This window comes from Phyllostomus hastatus, unplaced genomic scaffold (assembly GCF_019186645.2).
Source record: "Phyllostomus hastatus isolate PE091 unplaced genomic scaffold, TTU_PhHast_1.1 phas_contig_283, whole genome shotgun sequence".
In the NCBI taxonomy this organism is placed as follows: Eukaryota; Metazoa; Chordata; class Mammalia; order Chiroptera; family Phyllostomidae; genus Phyllostomus; species Phyllostomus hastatus.
Genome location: NW_025333833.1, coordinates 4,719,867 through 4,733,601, shown reverse-complemented (window position 1 = coordinate 4,733,601; position 13,735 = coordinate 4,719,867). Strand labels below are relative to the sequence as shown.

The 13,735-nt window shown below is 56.8% G+C and overlaps 2 protein-coding genes across 9 annotated transcripts in view; one reads left to right on the top strand and one right to left on the bottom strand.

The window, feature by feature from the left end:
• The window catches only part of CUNH1orf105 (chromosome unknown C1orf105 homolog), a 44,316-nt gene extending 40,001 nt beyond the window's left edge, over positions 1-4,315 (bottom strand). For all 5 annotated transcript variants that reach the window (XR_006785615.1, XM_045838615.1, XM_045838614.1 and 2 more), the window contains exons 1-3: positions 3,624-4,315; positions 3,416-3,501; positions 2,104-2,194 (exon numbers count right to left, since the gene is read on the bottom strand). Coding sequence is in view for 4 of the 5 variants with exons in the window: in XM_045838615.1 (XP_045694571.1) it covers positions 2,104-2,194; positions 3,416-3,501; positions 3,624-3,647 (201 nt within the window). In the remaining variant the exon portion in view is untranslated. The remainder of the gene's footprint in view (positions 1-2,103; positions 2,195-3,415; positions 3,502-3,623) is intronic.
• A 60-nt stretch (positions 4,316-4,375) lies between these two features.
• On the top strand, positions 4,376-6,958 carry PIGC (phosphatidylinositol glycan anchor biosynthesis class C). Of its 4 annotated transcripts, none has more exons than XM_045838610.1 (2): positions 4,376-4,510; positions 5,568-6,958. In XM_045838610.1, exon 2 carries the CDS (start codon positions 5,768-5,770, stop codon positions 6,662-6,664), a length of 897 nt encoding a protein of 298 aa, XP_045694566.1. In that variant the 5' UTR covers positions 4,376-4,510; positions 5,568-5,767; the 3' UTR covers positions 6,665-6,958. The 4 variants fall into 4 exon arrangements, with proteins under 4 accessions (XP_045694566.1, XP_045694568.1, XP_045694567.1 ...); XM_045838612.1 differs by lacking the exon at positions 4,376-4,510 and adding an exon at positions 4,517-4,764; XM_045838611.1 differs by lacking the exon at positions 4,376-4,510 and adding an exon at positions 4,517-4,777.
• Positions 6,959-13,735: the final 6,777 nt, after the last annotated feature.

Below are 13,735 nucleotides of genomic sequence, written 5' to 3'. Positions count from 1 at the left end.
GCTTTGCCCGCCCTGGAGCTCGGAGGAAGCCGCCCCCTGGCCTCAATCATCCGATTATCAAATTACATGTCCCCGGCTCCGGGCACCCCAGGTCCATGCTGGTGATGGAGGTCACGACCAAGAGAGGCGCCGCTCCACAGCAGAGATTCCCACGCGGGATGTTTAGGCTCCGGGTCTTCGTGTCTGTTTCCTTTCTTCTTCGTGAGCTCTGCCTCTCCGCTTCCGCCTCCGTTTTATTTGTTTACTTATGTTTTTTTTTTTGGTTTGTTTTGTCTCCGTGCCTCTCTGAGTGTCTCTGGGCTCTGCTGTGTCTTCCCATTTCTGAGCCTCTGTTTCCTGTCCTTCTGTTCCCGATCGGGGAACAGTGCGCCTCCCACGGACAGACAGACAGACAGACAGACACCTGCATGGCCCCGGCCGCTCCCCGGCAGGGAGGCCGCCGCCGGGCTGTGGATGTTCCAAGTTCTGCCCCGTGACCTGTGCCTGCGATGAGGAGGGAGCCAGGAGGCGGGACGTACACATGCACACGCACACGCCCGCGCACGCGGGGGGTGAGGTACCTGAGCCTCCTTCCCCAGGGCAGTGACGGACGTGGACTTGGACTTGTGACCACCCGAGACTCCGCCCTTTGCTCCGGCCAGGGAGGCTGTTGCTCTGAGCTGCCCTCTAGTGGCCACGGGTGAGCATTGCAACAGTAAAATTCTGAGCCCAGGAGGTGGTCCGCTCAGCTGTGCCGGGCGGCGTTAGCAATGCCTTCTTCCTCCCAGACCTCCCTGGCGACTGCGGTCTCAGTGCCTTGGACAGCACGGCACCCTGAGACCCAGAGCAAACCTGGGAGGAGGAGGAGGAGTCTAGCGGCAGAGGGAGGCTGTCTACATGAGAAGCCCAAGGAGACTGAGGGACTGAAGGCTTCTTGCTGGTTCTGCGTCCGGGCCCAGCAGGTCCCTGCTCAGCCTCTTGGTCACAGTCACAGAGGCGGGCACTCTTAGCTGCGGGCCTGCCCAGGGTGTCAGGGGATTACTGAGGTCACCCCGAGGCTCAGCCCTGCCCCTGCCCCTCCTGTGCTAAGGCCAGGCCACCACCCATCTCCGTGGCCCCTTCCACGGAAGCCCGAGTCTTTGATGCTCTTCCGCCGAGTCCTGCCGTTCAGTCTCCAGGTCTCATCTCCGGGGCTCTTCCTCGCTTGTGGAAATGCGCTCCTCCAGACCCGGTGAGGGGCCCCTTCCTCCGGATCCCGCCTGGCTCCATCTCCGCTGTCCCCTCCCCCAGCCCGCAGGGGACCTGTCTCCCTCCCACCCCCTCTGGGGTGCTTCTCCAGCAGCTGTGTGCCCATCCCATCCCGTCCCCCTGTCATTTATGTAGAGGGAAGCTGGTCTGCTCATCCCTGCATCTGCATGAAACCAGATAAAAAGATAAAAGGGCTCTGAAAGCCCTTGTTCACAGACTTGAGCGCCGGTCACAACATGGCCATGGTCACGGAGCTCTCCCCGAGAGCCCCCAGGAGCCCCGCCCCCAGGAGCCCTGCCTGCCGGGTAATTTTTCAGGCGGAGAAGCTGCCTTGGGTCCCCCAGACCTCGCTCTCTCTTCCCCCAGCTCGGGAGGTGCTGACTTCACAAGCACCCTGAGTGTCGGGGGCCCTCTGCAAAGCTAGTGTCCCGGAGTGTCCCCCAGCTGCCAGGCATGGTTGGCTTCTGGGTGGCAGACAGGAGGCATTTACAATGTGGAACCCCGTGTGTGTAGGGGGCCTGGGGACTCTGGTGGTGGGAGAGAGGGAGAGACCCAGAAACGACCTGGGGGCCAAACACGGGCTGAGAAACGGCCCGAAGGCCTCGGGGCAGATTCCCCAGTGGACTTTTTGGGTTTCCCTTTTGGCTGGCGCTCACCTGCTGCCTTTAGTCTTAGCTCTGGGGACCAAGGGCCCTGGAGACGGGGTGGGGGGCTGGGGTCATCCATATCGTTCAGCAAATGTCCACGAAACACCTACGACACAACATCCCAGGCTCGGGCTGTGCTAAAGGGACAGGAGGTGCCTTTGGAGTCACATCCAGGTCATCCCAGATGCGTGCTATGGGTTTCTGTGCGACCGGAGAAAACACCGAGTACCTGCAATGAGTCGTCTGGAACTTGAAACACACTGGGCAAATTCGTATCCTTCTTGTATGAAATCAGAAAAGTGGCAGCGGCGTGAGGGTATCTGAGTGATGGAAACAAGCGCAGGTTAGAACTATAGTCCCCAGGGTGAGGAGCCAGGCCTGTGGCCCCATTTCAGAGAAGCTAAGGGACACCCCGGGGAAGTCCCCCACCCCTGCACCCAGGCTGGAGGGCCCCCGGGCCATTTGGGGGTTCCCCAAGATGGCTGTGCCCTCACCCTGGCTCCTCTGTCCCTTTTCTTTTGAACTAACCAGTGCCAGCTGTGGATTGTCAGAGACCATGTGCAGACTAAGGGAGGAAAAAAATAATTGTGCATAACACAGATGCTTGATGGGTGAAATACCGCAGCTCTCCTCCTGAGGAGACCTTCGTGAATGGGATTGCGGCTTAACAAGCGCCGACCTTGGGGCCTGCCTGGCCCGTGTTCTTGGAGCCCATGGCCCTGCCCTCGGAAGCAATGCGCCCACTTTTTCCCGTGGAACATTTTCTCCCTCCTGCCACTCCCCCCCACGTTCCTTGCTTCCCAACCACAGCGGAAGTAGTGATGCTTTTCCTAGAGTGGCTGGCCCTCCGGCCAGGGCGGGTGGTGTTATTACTATCCTGGGGGCCGAGGCGTGCAGAGGCCTGGTCACTTTCCATCCACCACAAGCCTGTGGCCTTGCCTCACGGCCCGCCTCTCCCAGAGCAGGGGCTCCCTCCGCCCCCCGGGAGCAAAAATGGGGAGGAATGAGGAGCCCTTGTTGTTTCGAGCAGCAGCACTGGAAAGGCCCCCTACCCACGAATCCCCCCGGGGCTGAAACACAGAAACTTGTTCAGGAGCAGGGGGTTTGGGAGGGGCGGAGCGGTGAGACTGTAGGAGATGATCTCAGACCCACACCTGGGCTGTGGCTCCTCTATGGAGGCAGGAATGTGAGGTTCTGGACTTCGACGGTTAAAATGTCAGCGGTTCACACGGAAGCAGAGGAGAAAAGGGAGGATGAAAGTGTTTTGACAGGCAGTGTCTAGGGGCAAAATTCTCTTGATGGCTGAGTGGTGGGGGCAGAAATGGAAGTCACTTCAGATCTGTCCCCTCCCCTCCAGCCGAGCCTCCACTCCACGCTCACCTCTGTCTGAGATCCCCAGACCACGGCCGCCTTTTGAGCATTTGATGTGGGTTTCTCCGCTGACCAGACATGTCCCTCTGACAACCCCCCACCCGCTCTTCCTAAGAAATCATCTGCCGTGTGACCTTGCACCGTTCGCCCCCCAGTGGCGGAGCTGGTACCTTTGGGGGAGGCTGAGGAGTAGGGGCTTGTTTCTGAGGCTGGCGTCGCTCAGCCACGGAACCTTGTCAAACTTGGGAACAGAAACCTGCAGAGAAACGGAGAGAGATCATTTTGCAGAACCCATTGTGCTTGACCGTTGGGGCCACTGTGATGAGCAGAGCAAGCTGATGGCAGCTAGACAGCAGTGGAGACGTTTTCATGACTTACGGTTGACTCTTCTGAGTCTCCCATAAAGAGGCCAAGAGCAAATGCGGGTCCCCACTGGACTGAGACAGCACTGGAAGCTCAGCGGGTTTGCCCAGCCACGCACACAACGCTGGGGAGTGGCTTCAGGTTTCCCCACTTTTGTGTCTTGTGTTCTCTTGTCCCTTTGCTTCTGGGTCTTGTCCACCCGTTTATGCATCCTCGGTTATTCCCACGCACTGCGCTCAGTATCAGCACCCTGCCCTAGTCTCCGGCTGTGTCCGCCCCGCTCACCCCTTCTCCGAGGCACCGAGGGAAGGACCGCGCTGTGACGCTGTAGGTGGCTGGGCGTTCATCTCAGTGAGTCCGCTTCCCAGCTGTGTGGCCTGGGGCCGACCACAGCCTCTCCAGCCTCAGCGTCGAGCCCCGAGAGAGCGGGCCATCACAGGGCAATGCAAGGGACAGAAAGCTCCCGGAGAGCGGGGGTGTCGCCTGTTCCGTCCAGGGCTGTACCAGCAGCACCTAAAACCGCGCTTGGTCCCTGTGGGAGGGCCTGACTTCACTCTAGGATCTCCATACCGGGAGCCGTGGTCATCCCCCTTCTGCCAGCCCAGCCCGCGCCCCAGCCCTTCGGACGCCAGGTCCCCTGTCTTTCCTAGGTTCCGAGCTTCTCGTGCCCGGAGGAGCGACCCGGAGTCCCGCGAGCGGCCGCGAGGGGCAGCAGCGCGCACGCCGGCGGGGACGGGGCGGGGCGGGGCGGGGGCGGGGGCGGGGCCGCTCGGGCCGCGGGGTGCGGCGGACCCGGAAGTGCTCGCCCGCCGGCGCGACCCCGCTGCCCCCGCGCCCCGGATGGGGAAGGAGGCGGGCGTCCGTTCCCACCTGACCGCGCTCCCCTGCGACCGGGCCGGCAGGTGGGTTCCGTCCGAGCAACTGTCAGTGTTTCCGGGCCTCCCTCCCGGCTGGGCGGGGAGGCGGCGGCGGCGGGCGTCCCGGGGACGCCTTGCCGGCACCAGCGCTGTCCCCGATCGGTGGGCCGGCGCTGCCCTTGGGCGCCGTGGATCTTCCCGCCCCGGCGGTGCCCTGGCCGGGGTCCCTGCTGCGGTGGGGGCCTCCCAGGGTCCGTTTGTGTGATGCGGCCACACCTGTCGTGGTCTCCGCGCGACAAGTGAGACCGGGCAGTGAGTGCTCCACACAGTTGCTGGCATGTCTGATTCCTAGTTTTCCCAGCGTGACAGGCGGGTCACTGTCTCCGATCCCCGCAAGACTTTCGTCCTTGTACGTGGGAGGATCGCTCTTTAGAGGACCGTAACCCCAGTTAAAGGATTAAAGACATGTCGTTTCTGAGCCCGTGGATTTGGCTAAATGAACCGTAGAGCTCACCCTTGTCTCTGTGGGGCAGTTTGCTGTTGCCCTCAGACCTCTTTAGTACTAGATGTCTTGGAGACCCCGGTTAAAGCCCTGGGTCCTGTCCCTAGACATTCGCATAAGTGGCAGCGACACGCACGCCGCGACAGGGCTTGGGGACGCTCGGAGCCCATCCACAGTCCTCAGGGGTGTGAACCCCGAGTTAAGAGCTGGTTTGGTGGGAGGCGCAGGCTTTGGGGTCAGACTTGGCACCTGGCTCCACCCTTTACCACTGTTAGCTTGGGCCAGAGTTACCCGAGCGATTCCAGTCTCAGCTTTTTTATCAAAGCGGGACTAACACTAAGGTGAACTCGCAGGGCTGGGGCTATGAGATGGAAGAAGCCACGTGAGGCACCTGGCACGTCCCGGGCACTCAGTGCTGTCTGCTCTGACCCCAGGGACGATCATTTAAAATCTGAAAGGCAGTTTTAAAGCCTGTAATTGTAGCAGGGCCACCACATATATTTTGCTCAGACTTTTACTAAAGTGAGTTGGTTTGATTTCAACTTAGCCCTACCCTTGACCTTCACAAGCTTTATAGGTCCCTGGTCTGTCTTTTTCTAGGAACTTGCCTCAGGGAAGGAACTTGGCCCTCGCAGGGCTCGACTGCGTTGCTGCTTTGAAAGCAAGGCGAGGTTGGCACCGCGTCAGCCGCAACACAGCATGGGCTTTCCAGAGAGGTCCTCGTCCCAGACCTTGTAGAGGACGGGAGCCACCTGGACTTCGGGGAGGGACACTGGACGGGTCTGAGGGCCAGGGCAGGGATGACGTGTGCCCAGCCCGCGACCGGCACCACGGAGACCAGGTGGCAGAAGGTCTTGTATGAGCGACAGCCCTTCCCTGACAACTACGTGGACCAGCGCTTCCTGGAGGAGCTCCGGAAGAACATCCACGCCCGGAAATACCAGTACTGGGCCGTGGTGTTCGAGTCCAGCGTGGTGATCCAGCAGCTGTGCTGCGTCTGCGTTTTTGGGGTCACCTGGTGGTACATGGACGAGGGTCTTCTGGCCCCGCATTGGCTTTTTGGGACCGGCCTGGCTCTGTCGCTGATCGGCTACGTTCTGTTCGATCTCGTGGACGGAGGGGAGGGGCGGAGGAAGAGCGGGCGGACCCGGTGGGCTGACCTGAAGAGCGCCCTGGTCTTCATCACCTTCACGTACGGCTTTTCGCCCGTGCTGAAGACCCTGACGGAGTCCGTCAGCACCGACACCATCTACGCCATGTCCGTCTTCATGCTCTTGGGCCACCTCATCTTCTTCGACTACGGCGCCAACGCCGCCATCGTGTCCAGCACCCTGTCCTTGAACATGGCCATCTTTGCCTCTGTCTGCCTGGCCTCACGCCTGCCCCGGTCCCTGCACGCCTTCATCATGGTGACCTTTGCCATCCAGATCTTTGCCCTGTGGCCCATGCTGCAGAAGAAACTGAAGGCGTGCGCTCCCCGCAGCTACGTGGGGGTCACGCTGCTCTTTGCGGGCTCCGCCTTCGGGGGCCTGCTGTCCGTCAGTGCCGTGGGGGCCACCCTCTTCGCGCTGCTGCTGGTGTCCATCTCCTGCCTCTGCCCTTTCTACCTCATCCGCCTGCAGCTTTTTAAAGAAAACATCCACGGGCCCTGGGATGAGGCTGAGATCAAAGAAGACCTGTCCAGGTTCCTCAGCTAAGTTAGGGACCTCCCTTCCGTTACTCAGGCCAGCTGGTGGACCGGCCCTCCAGCCAGCATTCCCTCGGAGGCCGAGTGCCATTCTGGAAGCAGCGGGCTGATGCGGGTGGGAGAACCGAGGTGGGAAGAAGCAGCGAACCAAAGGCTGGGGCGGTGACCGTGCTCATCCTTCGTGTTTGGTGGATGCAAAAGCCCTGGGGCCCTAAGGGATGATGGCCTCCCGTGTCTCACTCACCCTAACAGACGGAGTGATGTGCTTTCTGTTTATTAAAAACTTAACAACATATCCAGCAAATTGCGTCATGGTTTTCTGTAAGCAGAAGGCAGATGGTAAAAGTGTGTGTGTGTGAGTGTGTGTGTTAATAAAGCCACTTCTCTACCCTTTTCGGTGGACCAGTGCAGCCTCTGGTACTCACCTAGACCTCAGGTCCTAGGACCCTGTTTTGGGACCCTAGGACCCAAAAACTGGCCACGTCCAGTTTTGCTGCCTAAAACTGCAGGCTTAGTCTCGTGGCCTTGACTCAGAGTGTCCACTTCGTTCCTAGTGCAGCACGTGGGGTCATAGTACACTGGAAAATGTTGGGGGAATTCGAAGAGGATGGAGGTCAAGTTAAGCTGGAATATTAGGAAATAATTCCGAGGGGAGGTGGTGTTTGACGTTAGTCTTGGAGGTTAGGTGAGACTTAAGTGGGAGGTTAAGTGGGCAGAAGGCAGTTTTAGGGCAAAGCGGCTGGGGCGTTCTGGAGCCAGGTCAGTGAGAGCGGCCAGGGCGGCTCGTGCAGCGGACCAGGGGCAACTGGAAAACGAGGGCGCGAGCCCTGTGCCGGGAAGCAGGGGCGGCCGCCCCTCTGCGCCACGGGACGGCTAGTCAGAATTCGGGCCTGGCTCCGGATCTTTAGAATACCAAATAAAATTCTCACTGAAATCCTAATAGCTATCCGTGTCGAAGGTCACAAGCAGCTCGTTTTATTTGGGCGCCTGATGCTGCCGCGCAGAGATCTGAGCGTAGCGACGCGCGCTGGTTCTGTGTGGCGACCCAGCTGGAGTCAGGGTCGTGCCCTTACGCTGCCGTCAGTGCTGCGGGGTTTGGAGGGCGCCTCCGGGCAGCTGGCTTCAGTTGCGGATTTAAGAATGCATGCTGAGCGTATTTGAGGAAGCACACAGAGCCATCGTTGACACCTTCTAAGCCAAAGGCTGAAGGTCAAGAAAAACAAAAGCCAGCCAGCAGAGGGCATCGGTCACACGGTTTTACAAAGTTTCACACGGGTTGCACGCTGGGAACAGGGCTGGACACAGTGCCACCTTGTGGAAGTTATTGGTATTCCCTCTTACAATGAAATGCAAGAAGAATCTTGGGACTCTTGCTGAGCCGTGGTTTGGGAAAGAGCTGAGAGGTCCCCGCAAATTCAGGAAATACTCAGCACACCGTGGTGTTTGCTGAATTGTCACAGCTGCACTGTCCAGCGCCCAGGGTGTACCAGGCACTGCGTCGGGCACTTTGTTGTCTACTTGTCTTAACAGTCCTGTCCCCCAGGTACTGCTTTCATTTCCAAGTTGAGGAGACTGAGAATTCCCCCGACATCTAACATAAACCTTCCCTGCCCGCCAAGGCCTGTCTCTGCTTACTTGGTACCATCACCGTTTTGTGTCTGGCCTCGGGAATTTACTGAACAGATATTTGCTAAGGACTAGCTACATAACGTATTGTTTATGTGATTGTTACGTATCTGACTAAGACGGACAAAGGAGCTTGACCTGGTAGAGCTTACACTCTAGCAGGGGAAGACAGATGATAGGCATTATAGAAGAAGGTGATACATGCTATGGGGAAGCAGCAATGGTTTTAACCAGGGGGGTCAGGGTAGGTCTCAGGGAAAAGGTAACAATTAAGCAAAGACCTGGAGCCAGGTTCCCGGGAGTGGCGGGGTGGGGGGGGGGGGGGGGACAAAAGAGTGGATACACAGGCCCTTAAGAGACTGAAAGACGAGTGTTTCAATGTTGTTATTTGTAGCTTCAAAAACAGACCGCAATCCTCTGTCACCCACTTCAGTGACTTCGCCCTTCCTGTCTCGGGGATCCTGCCGTCTCTCTGCCCCCCCGGGCCGGCTGAGGGCTTCCTGCCTGCCTGCGCAGCCACCCCCCCCCCCCCCCGCCCTCGTTCACAAGGGGCCTCGAAGACGAGAGCTGGGCTGGAGATCAGGGCCGGGCATAAAGTACCGTAGAACTCGACTTGATCAGAAACAATGGGAGGAGCAGTTTGTAGCCTCCACCCCTTTGACAGCTGCAGAGGCCTTGCCAAGCCTAACACGCTGGCAATACCGTGACTCAGCAGTAACCTGCAGTGTAAGAAACCCCAAGAAAGCGGGCGCGTATGCCGGGAGTGGAGGTGACTGGCGTGTCCTCTGATTAATAAGTCAGAGACAGGCTTTGTCGTATTATCAAAGGCTACAGAAGCCTTTTTCTTCTTCAGCAACTCTTATCTTCCTGTGGGTGAGGTTTGTGCTTTTCTAATGGATTCACAGTCGCAAAGGTGTCCTTCAGAATCGCGTGGAACAGAGCCAAAGATTCCAGTAACAAGTTTCTGAGTTTTTTTTTAACTAATACTTAATGTTGCGTTATAAAACAGATGTTGGCCAGTACTACATTTTTTTCCAAGTCAGGGATGAAAAGGAAACAATTATATCATACTCCAAAACCACTGAAAGTGTCACAAACGAACAACAGAAGGTATTTCCTTATCTCCTTGTGGCTCTCACCTTCTCGGACACAGGTGGCAAACATAAGGCCCGTGGGCCAAATCCGCCCTCCGCCTGGTTTCATGCGGCCCGGCACCTTGTTTCTACCCGGGGGCAGCGCTGAGCTCCTTGCCCCTCGTTAAGGAGTAGTTGCATGTATACAGTCCTAGAGTTACATTCGGCCCTTTGAAGGCCACCGCGAGGCTGATGTGGCCCCCGGTGAGAGTGAGTGTGACACCCCCATCTGGGATGTTTGCTGAAACACCCCCTCAGTGTATCTGTGGCGCCCAGAGCTCATAGCCATGTATTTGCCAGTGAGACTCTAAGGAAAGGATCAAAAGTTTTATTTTTCCTTACCTTCAGTTCTCTTTTCTCCATCTCTTAGATGCTTTGGGTTTTTCCAGCTGGAGACTGGGGAGCTCTCACACCTCTTACCGGTTCCAGTGGAAGGCAGCTGCAGGTGCCGTCTGGACCGAAAGCCTATTTGCCGGAAGCCAAACCAATGTGAACGGAGTCGTTCAGTTTCGATACCCACTGGGTCATTTTCTCAGCCAGCACTTCGGGGATGTGGAGGCTTGCATGATGCTATTCCATTAGAGATGAGAAGTTTGGTTTCTGATTGGCCGAAATGAGTTCCACTGCTCCTGTCTTTGTCGGAGGTCAACACCAGCATGTTCTAGAACACGAGCACGCACTGGGTGAAGTGGGTAGCCTGGCTTTGGAACTCCAGTAGCTTCCGTAGCACTGAAGTCAGTGACAGCTGTCCCTGGAAACATGACCAAGGTGTTCCTACCAGAGCAAATGCCTGTTTGTTGTGTAAACTGCTCTGACCTTGTCGCTTGTCTGGGGGTCCCAGTCACTAGGACATTCTCATGCATTCGAGGGAGGGTCGATGCAGAAGGGGATGAGGATATTTGAGAAATGTTTTTTATTTTTAAAAAATTTTATATATTGGCTTTTAGGAAGAGACAGAGAGGAGAGAGAGAGAAAGGTATTTGTTGTTCTACTTATTCATTCATTGATCGGTTGATTCTTGTATGTGCCCTGGTCAAACACCCAACCTTGGCACATCCGTACGACACTATAACCAGCTGAGCTACCCGGCCAGGGCAAGAAATACCCTTTATTACAGGTCTAACGGTTTGTTCTTCCTGGTGACCCAAGTTATGGTCGATGCTGAAGAACGCTGTGCTTTTTGAACTCTCGAATGTTGAGGGAGGCGGTGGGGGCAGGGGACCGGGGGAGGGGAATATCATGAAACTCAGAAACACTATGAACAGCAGATAGAGACGAACCACCTTGGCATGATTTACCTTCACTCCAGGCTACTCCCTGCGCCCCTTTCCCCTCGCCCGCCTGTGGTGAGGGAGGGACCACCCCTTTCTGCTGAGCTGCATCCCACTGCCTGGGAACTGGTCCACTCTGCTGGACTCCAGTAATCCTTTCTCCTTGTTCAGCGGGTCAACCTAAGTTCTAAAGTCCTCCAAATTGTCTGTCATTGCATAGATGACACACATTGCATAGATGACACATTGCTGAAGATGAAGTGGCGAAGTACCAACCACCTAAAAAAAAGGTGAATCGGCGAAAACCTTCCCGGTGAGAACTTCCGTCCTGGTTTGGGGAGGGGGTGTGAAATCACCCGGGAACGCCGTGTCTGTGGTGGCGCGAATCCCACCCAGTGAGGACACGGGGGACGGGACGGCCACCTGGGCCGCAGGCGAGGGGGGCGGAGGGCTGCACGCTGTGCCTGTTCTGCATCAGCCCGTCACCCCCACGCAGACCTGAGCTTCAGTTCCTGGCCCCCTGTTGGGCGCCCTTGACGTTCCTCAGTCACCGGTGCCTCCGACCCGCAGTCACTGGGCCTGGGACGACGCGTCAAGACTGGACTTTCGTGTCATGTGAAAATGTAACCTGAGACATACGCTGGTTTTGCGTGTTTGAGTGGAGTGTGAAGTCCTTAAAAAAGGTTTTTTTTCATGGTCCAGAGACAGAGCCCTGTTAAGGAGGGAGGGGTGTCCACCACTTCTGTCGGAGGTTCCGGCCCACGGGTCCACCGGGACCGCCCTTCCCAGGGCTCGCCGCGCTCGGGTGGGCGCGAAGGGGACGCGGCGCCGGTTCCCGATGAAAGGCACCGGTGTTCACGCTCCTGCCCTGCGGTCTCCCACCTGCACCTGCCGGACAGAGGCGCGCTCGGCCCGGGTCTCGCCCAGGGGCAGACACTTCCAACTTCTAACTTAGACCGTGTGCGTCTTTGGAAAGAAAATTCTGAGTTCAATCTCAGACCTTTGGGAAGGGTTCGGATCACAGGTTTGGCAGGATGTAGAATATTACGTTAATAATGAACATTTTATTGGACAAATCTTTGTTTTGTTTTGTTTTAATGATAGCTTAAAATTTCAGTGATGCAATTATCCCTGGAGGGTGAAGGTATAAAAAATTCTATTTCCCCCCAAACTCACAGAGATGGTATTCTTCCAGACCTTGACTTACATCGTTCGAAGCTTTCTCCTCGAGGTGGCACCGTGGCCTTGCCTGGTACCGTTATTCTGAACGATATTCCCCCCTAAATTTGCCAAAACACAATGTGTGAGCTTTATGCGTCCAGGACCGGCAATTTCTTCCATGAGCTCACATATTTCACCTCGCACAGGAGTCTTTAGAAAAATTCTAAAAGTGGCAAAACTTTTTGTGCGATAATAATTATTAACGGGATTCTTCTGAGGCAGGTTGAAGTTAATCACTTTTCCTGGCTCCCAGAATCTTTACCGCAACTTTTTGCACTTCCGTCGGACAGACGTTTCAAATCGAGAATAGGTTATTGTTCACACCAAATAGCATCTTAAATCACAATGCTTTGAGAACTTCAAATTAATCTTTTTTTTTTTCAAGTGAAGCTCCTTAAAAGATCAAGGTATGTATGTTTCACCTTACCTGGTTCGAGTGGCAAAGAACTCTTATTTGAATCTGGGTCTTCTTTGGAAAAAAGAAACAGGACGCATTTCGGTGGTTTCATATACAGAATAAACTTTGTGTTTATTATAGTCGTGGACCAAAAATAAAGGCTTTTATGTACACAGGACGGACAGGGCAGGTGACAGGCGGCTGGACGCCGCGGGGGGGCAGGCTGCTGGGGAGGGGAGGAGGCGGATGGCGAGGGTTAGGATGGTCGTCCGGGGACGGCAGGAGGGGGCCGCCTGGGGAAAACAAAACAGACAAAATAACAGAACGAAAAACACGGAGGCAGAGGGAGAAAACGATGTCTGGATTATTCTAACACAAATCCAAATGAGAGCATGCAAAATTAACCCATGAAAATCACGCTCAAATCAAACCCAAAAAGCATGCAGACAAGGGGAGGGTGTGGGGGGGTGTGTGGGGGGGTGGGGGGGATGCCAGGCGGCGGTCAGCTGTTCCCGGGGCTGTCAGGAGTGCGCCAGGTACGAGCCATCCGAGCCAGGGGATGAGGGGCCCACGCAGCCGCATTCGGGAGGCCCAGGCACCAGAGACAAACACCTTTACCCCCGAGGGTCTGTTTCCCAGCCCTGACGTTGGGACATTTGGTGATTTCCCAAGATTTTGATAAACACTGTGACGCTTCCAGAGGGGGAGAGGGAGTTGGTGTAGAAACAGGACAGGTGAGACTTTTTCGAGGTGAGGGGAATTAGAAGGTGTGCAGAGATCATCCAATCAGCCATGTAATCACAGCGCAGAAAGCGTCAGGATTGCAGAAAGGGATGTGGAAGCAAGAATCCGCCCCAGGTGACTGTCTGGATGTGCTGGCCTTCCCGGGCCCAGGGAGACGCCCCGGGGAGGCCTGGCCCCCGGTGCACCTGGGATTGTGTAGGGTTTCCCTCCGTCTCAGAGCGGGTGCCCCTGCAGGTCTGACGGGCTCTGCCCTGGGGGTGGGGCGAAGGAGCTCGGGTCTGAGGCTCTCTCTCTCGCAGCCCCTGGTCTGGCTTGCAGCATGCCGTCACCCACGGGATGCGGGCTACGGTCCCTGCGTGTGGACAGCAGCCTCCCTGGACGTTTCGCTGCCGCAGCCCAGACCCAGTAACCTCCCCAGGGCCGAGCACAGCCCCGTGCGGCGGCAGAGGGCAGCTTCCCCGCCGGTTTCCAGCAGGGTCTGCGGGGTCCCCCTTTCTGACCAATTGGGGCCAAACTCGAGGTGCCCGTGAGCCCCGGTGCGTGCCCTGCTCTCCGCGGGACGCCTTGGGGGCCCCTCGCCTGCGGCCCAACAACATACTCACTTCGGTCTTACTTGGGTAACACGTCAGTGAGTAGAGCAATGAGGTCTACAGAAAAAAACAAACACAGAAACAGACTTCTTTTTTACC

Excerpts from the sequence above, each read along its gene's own strand:
- PIGC (XM_045838610.1), top strand. The coding sequence starts at position 5,768 with ATGACGTGTGCCCAGCCCGCGACCGGCACCACGGAGACCAGGTGGCAG.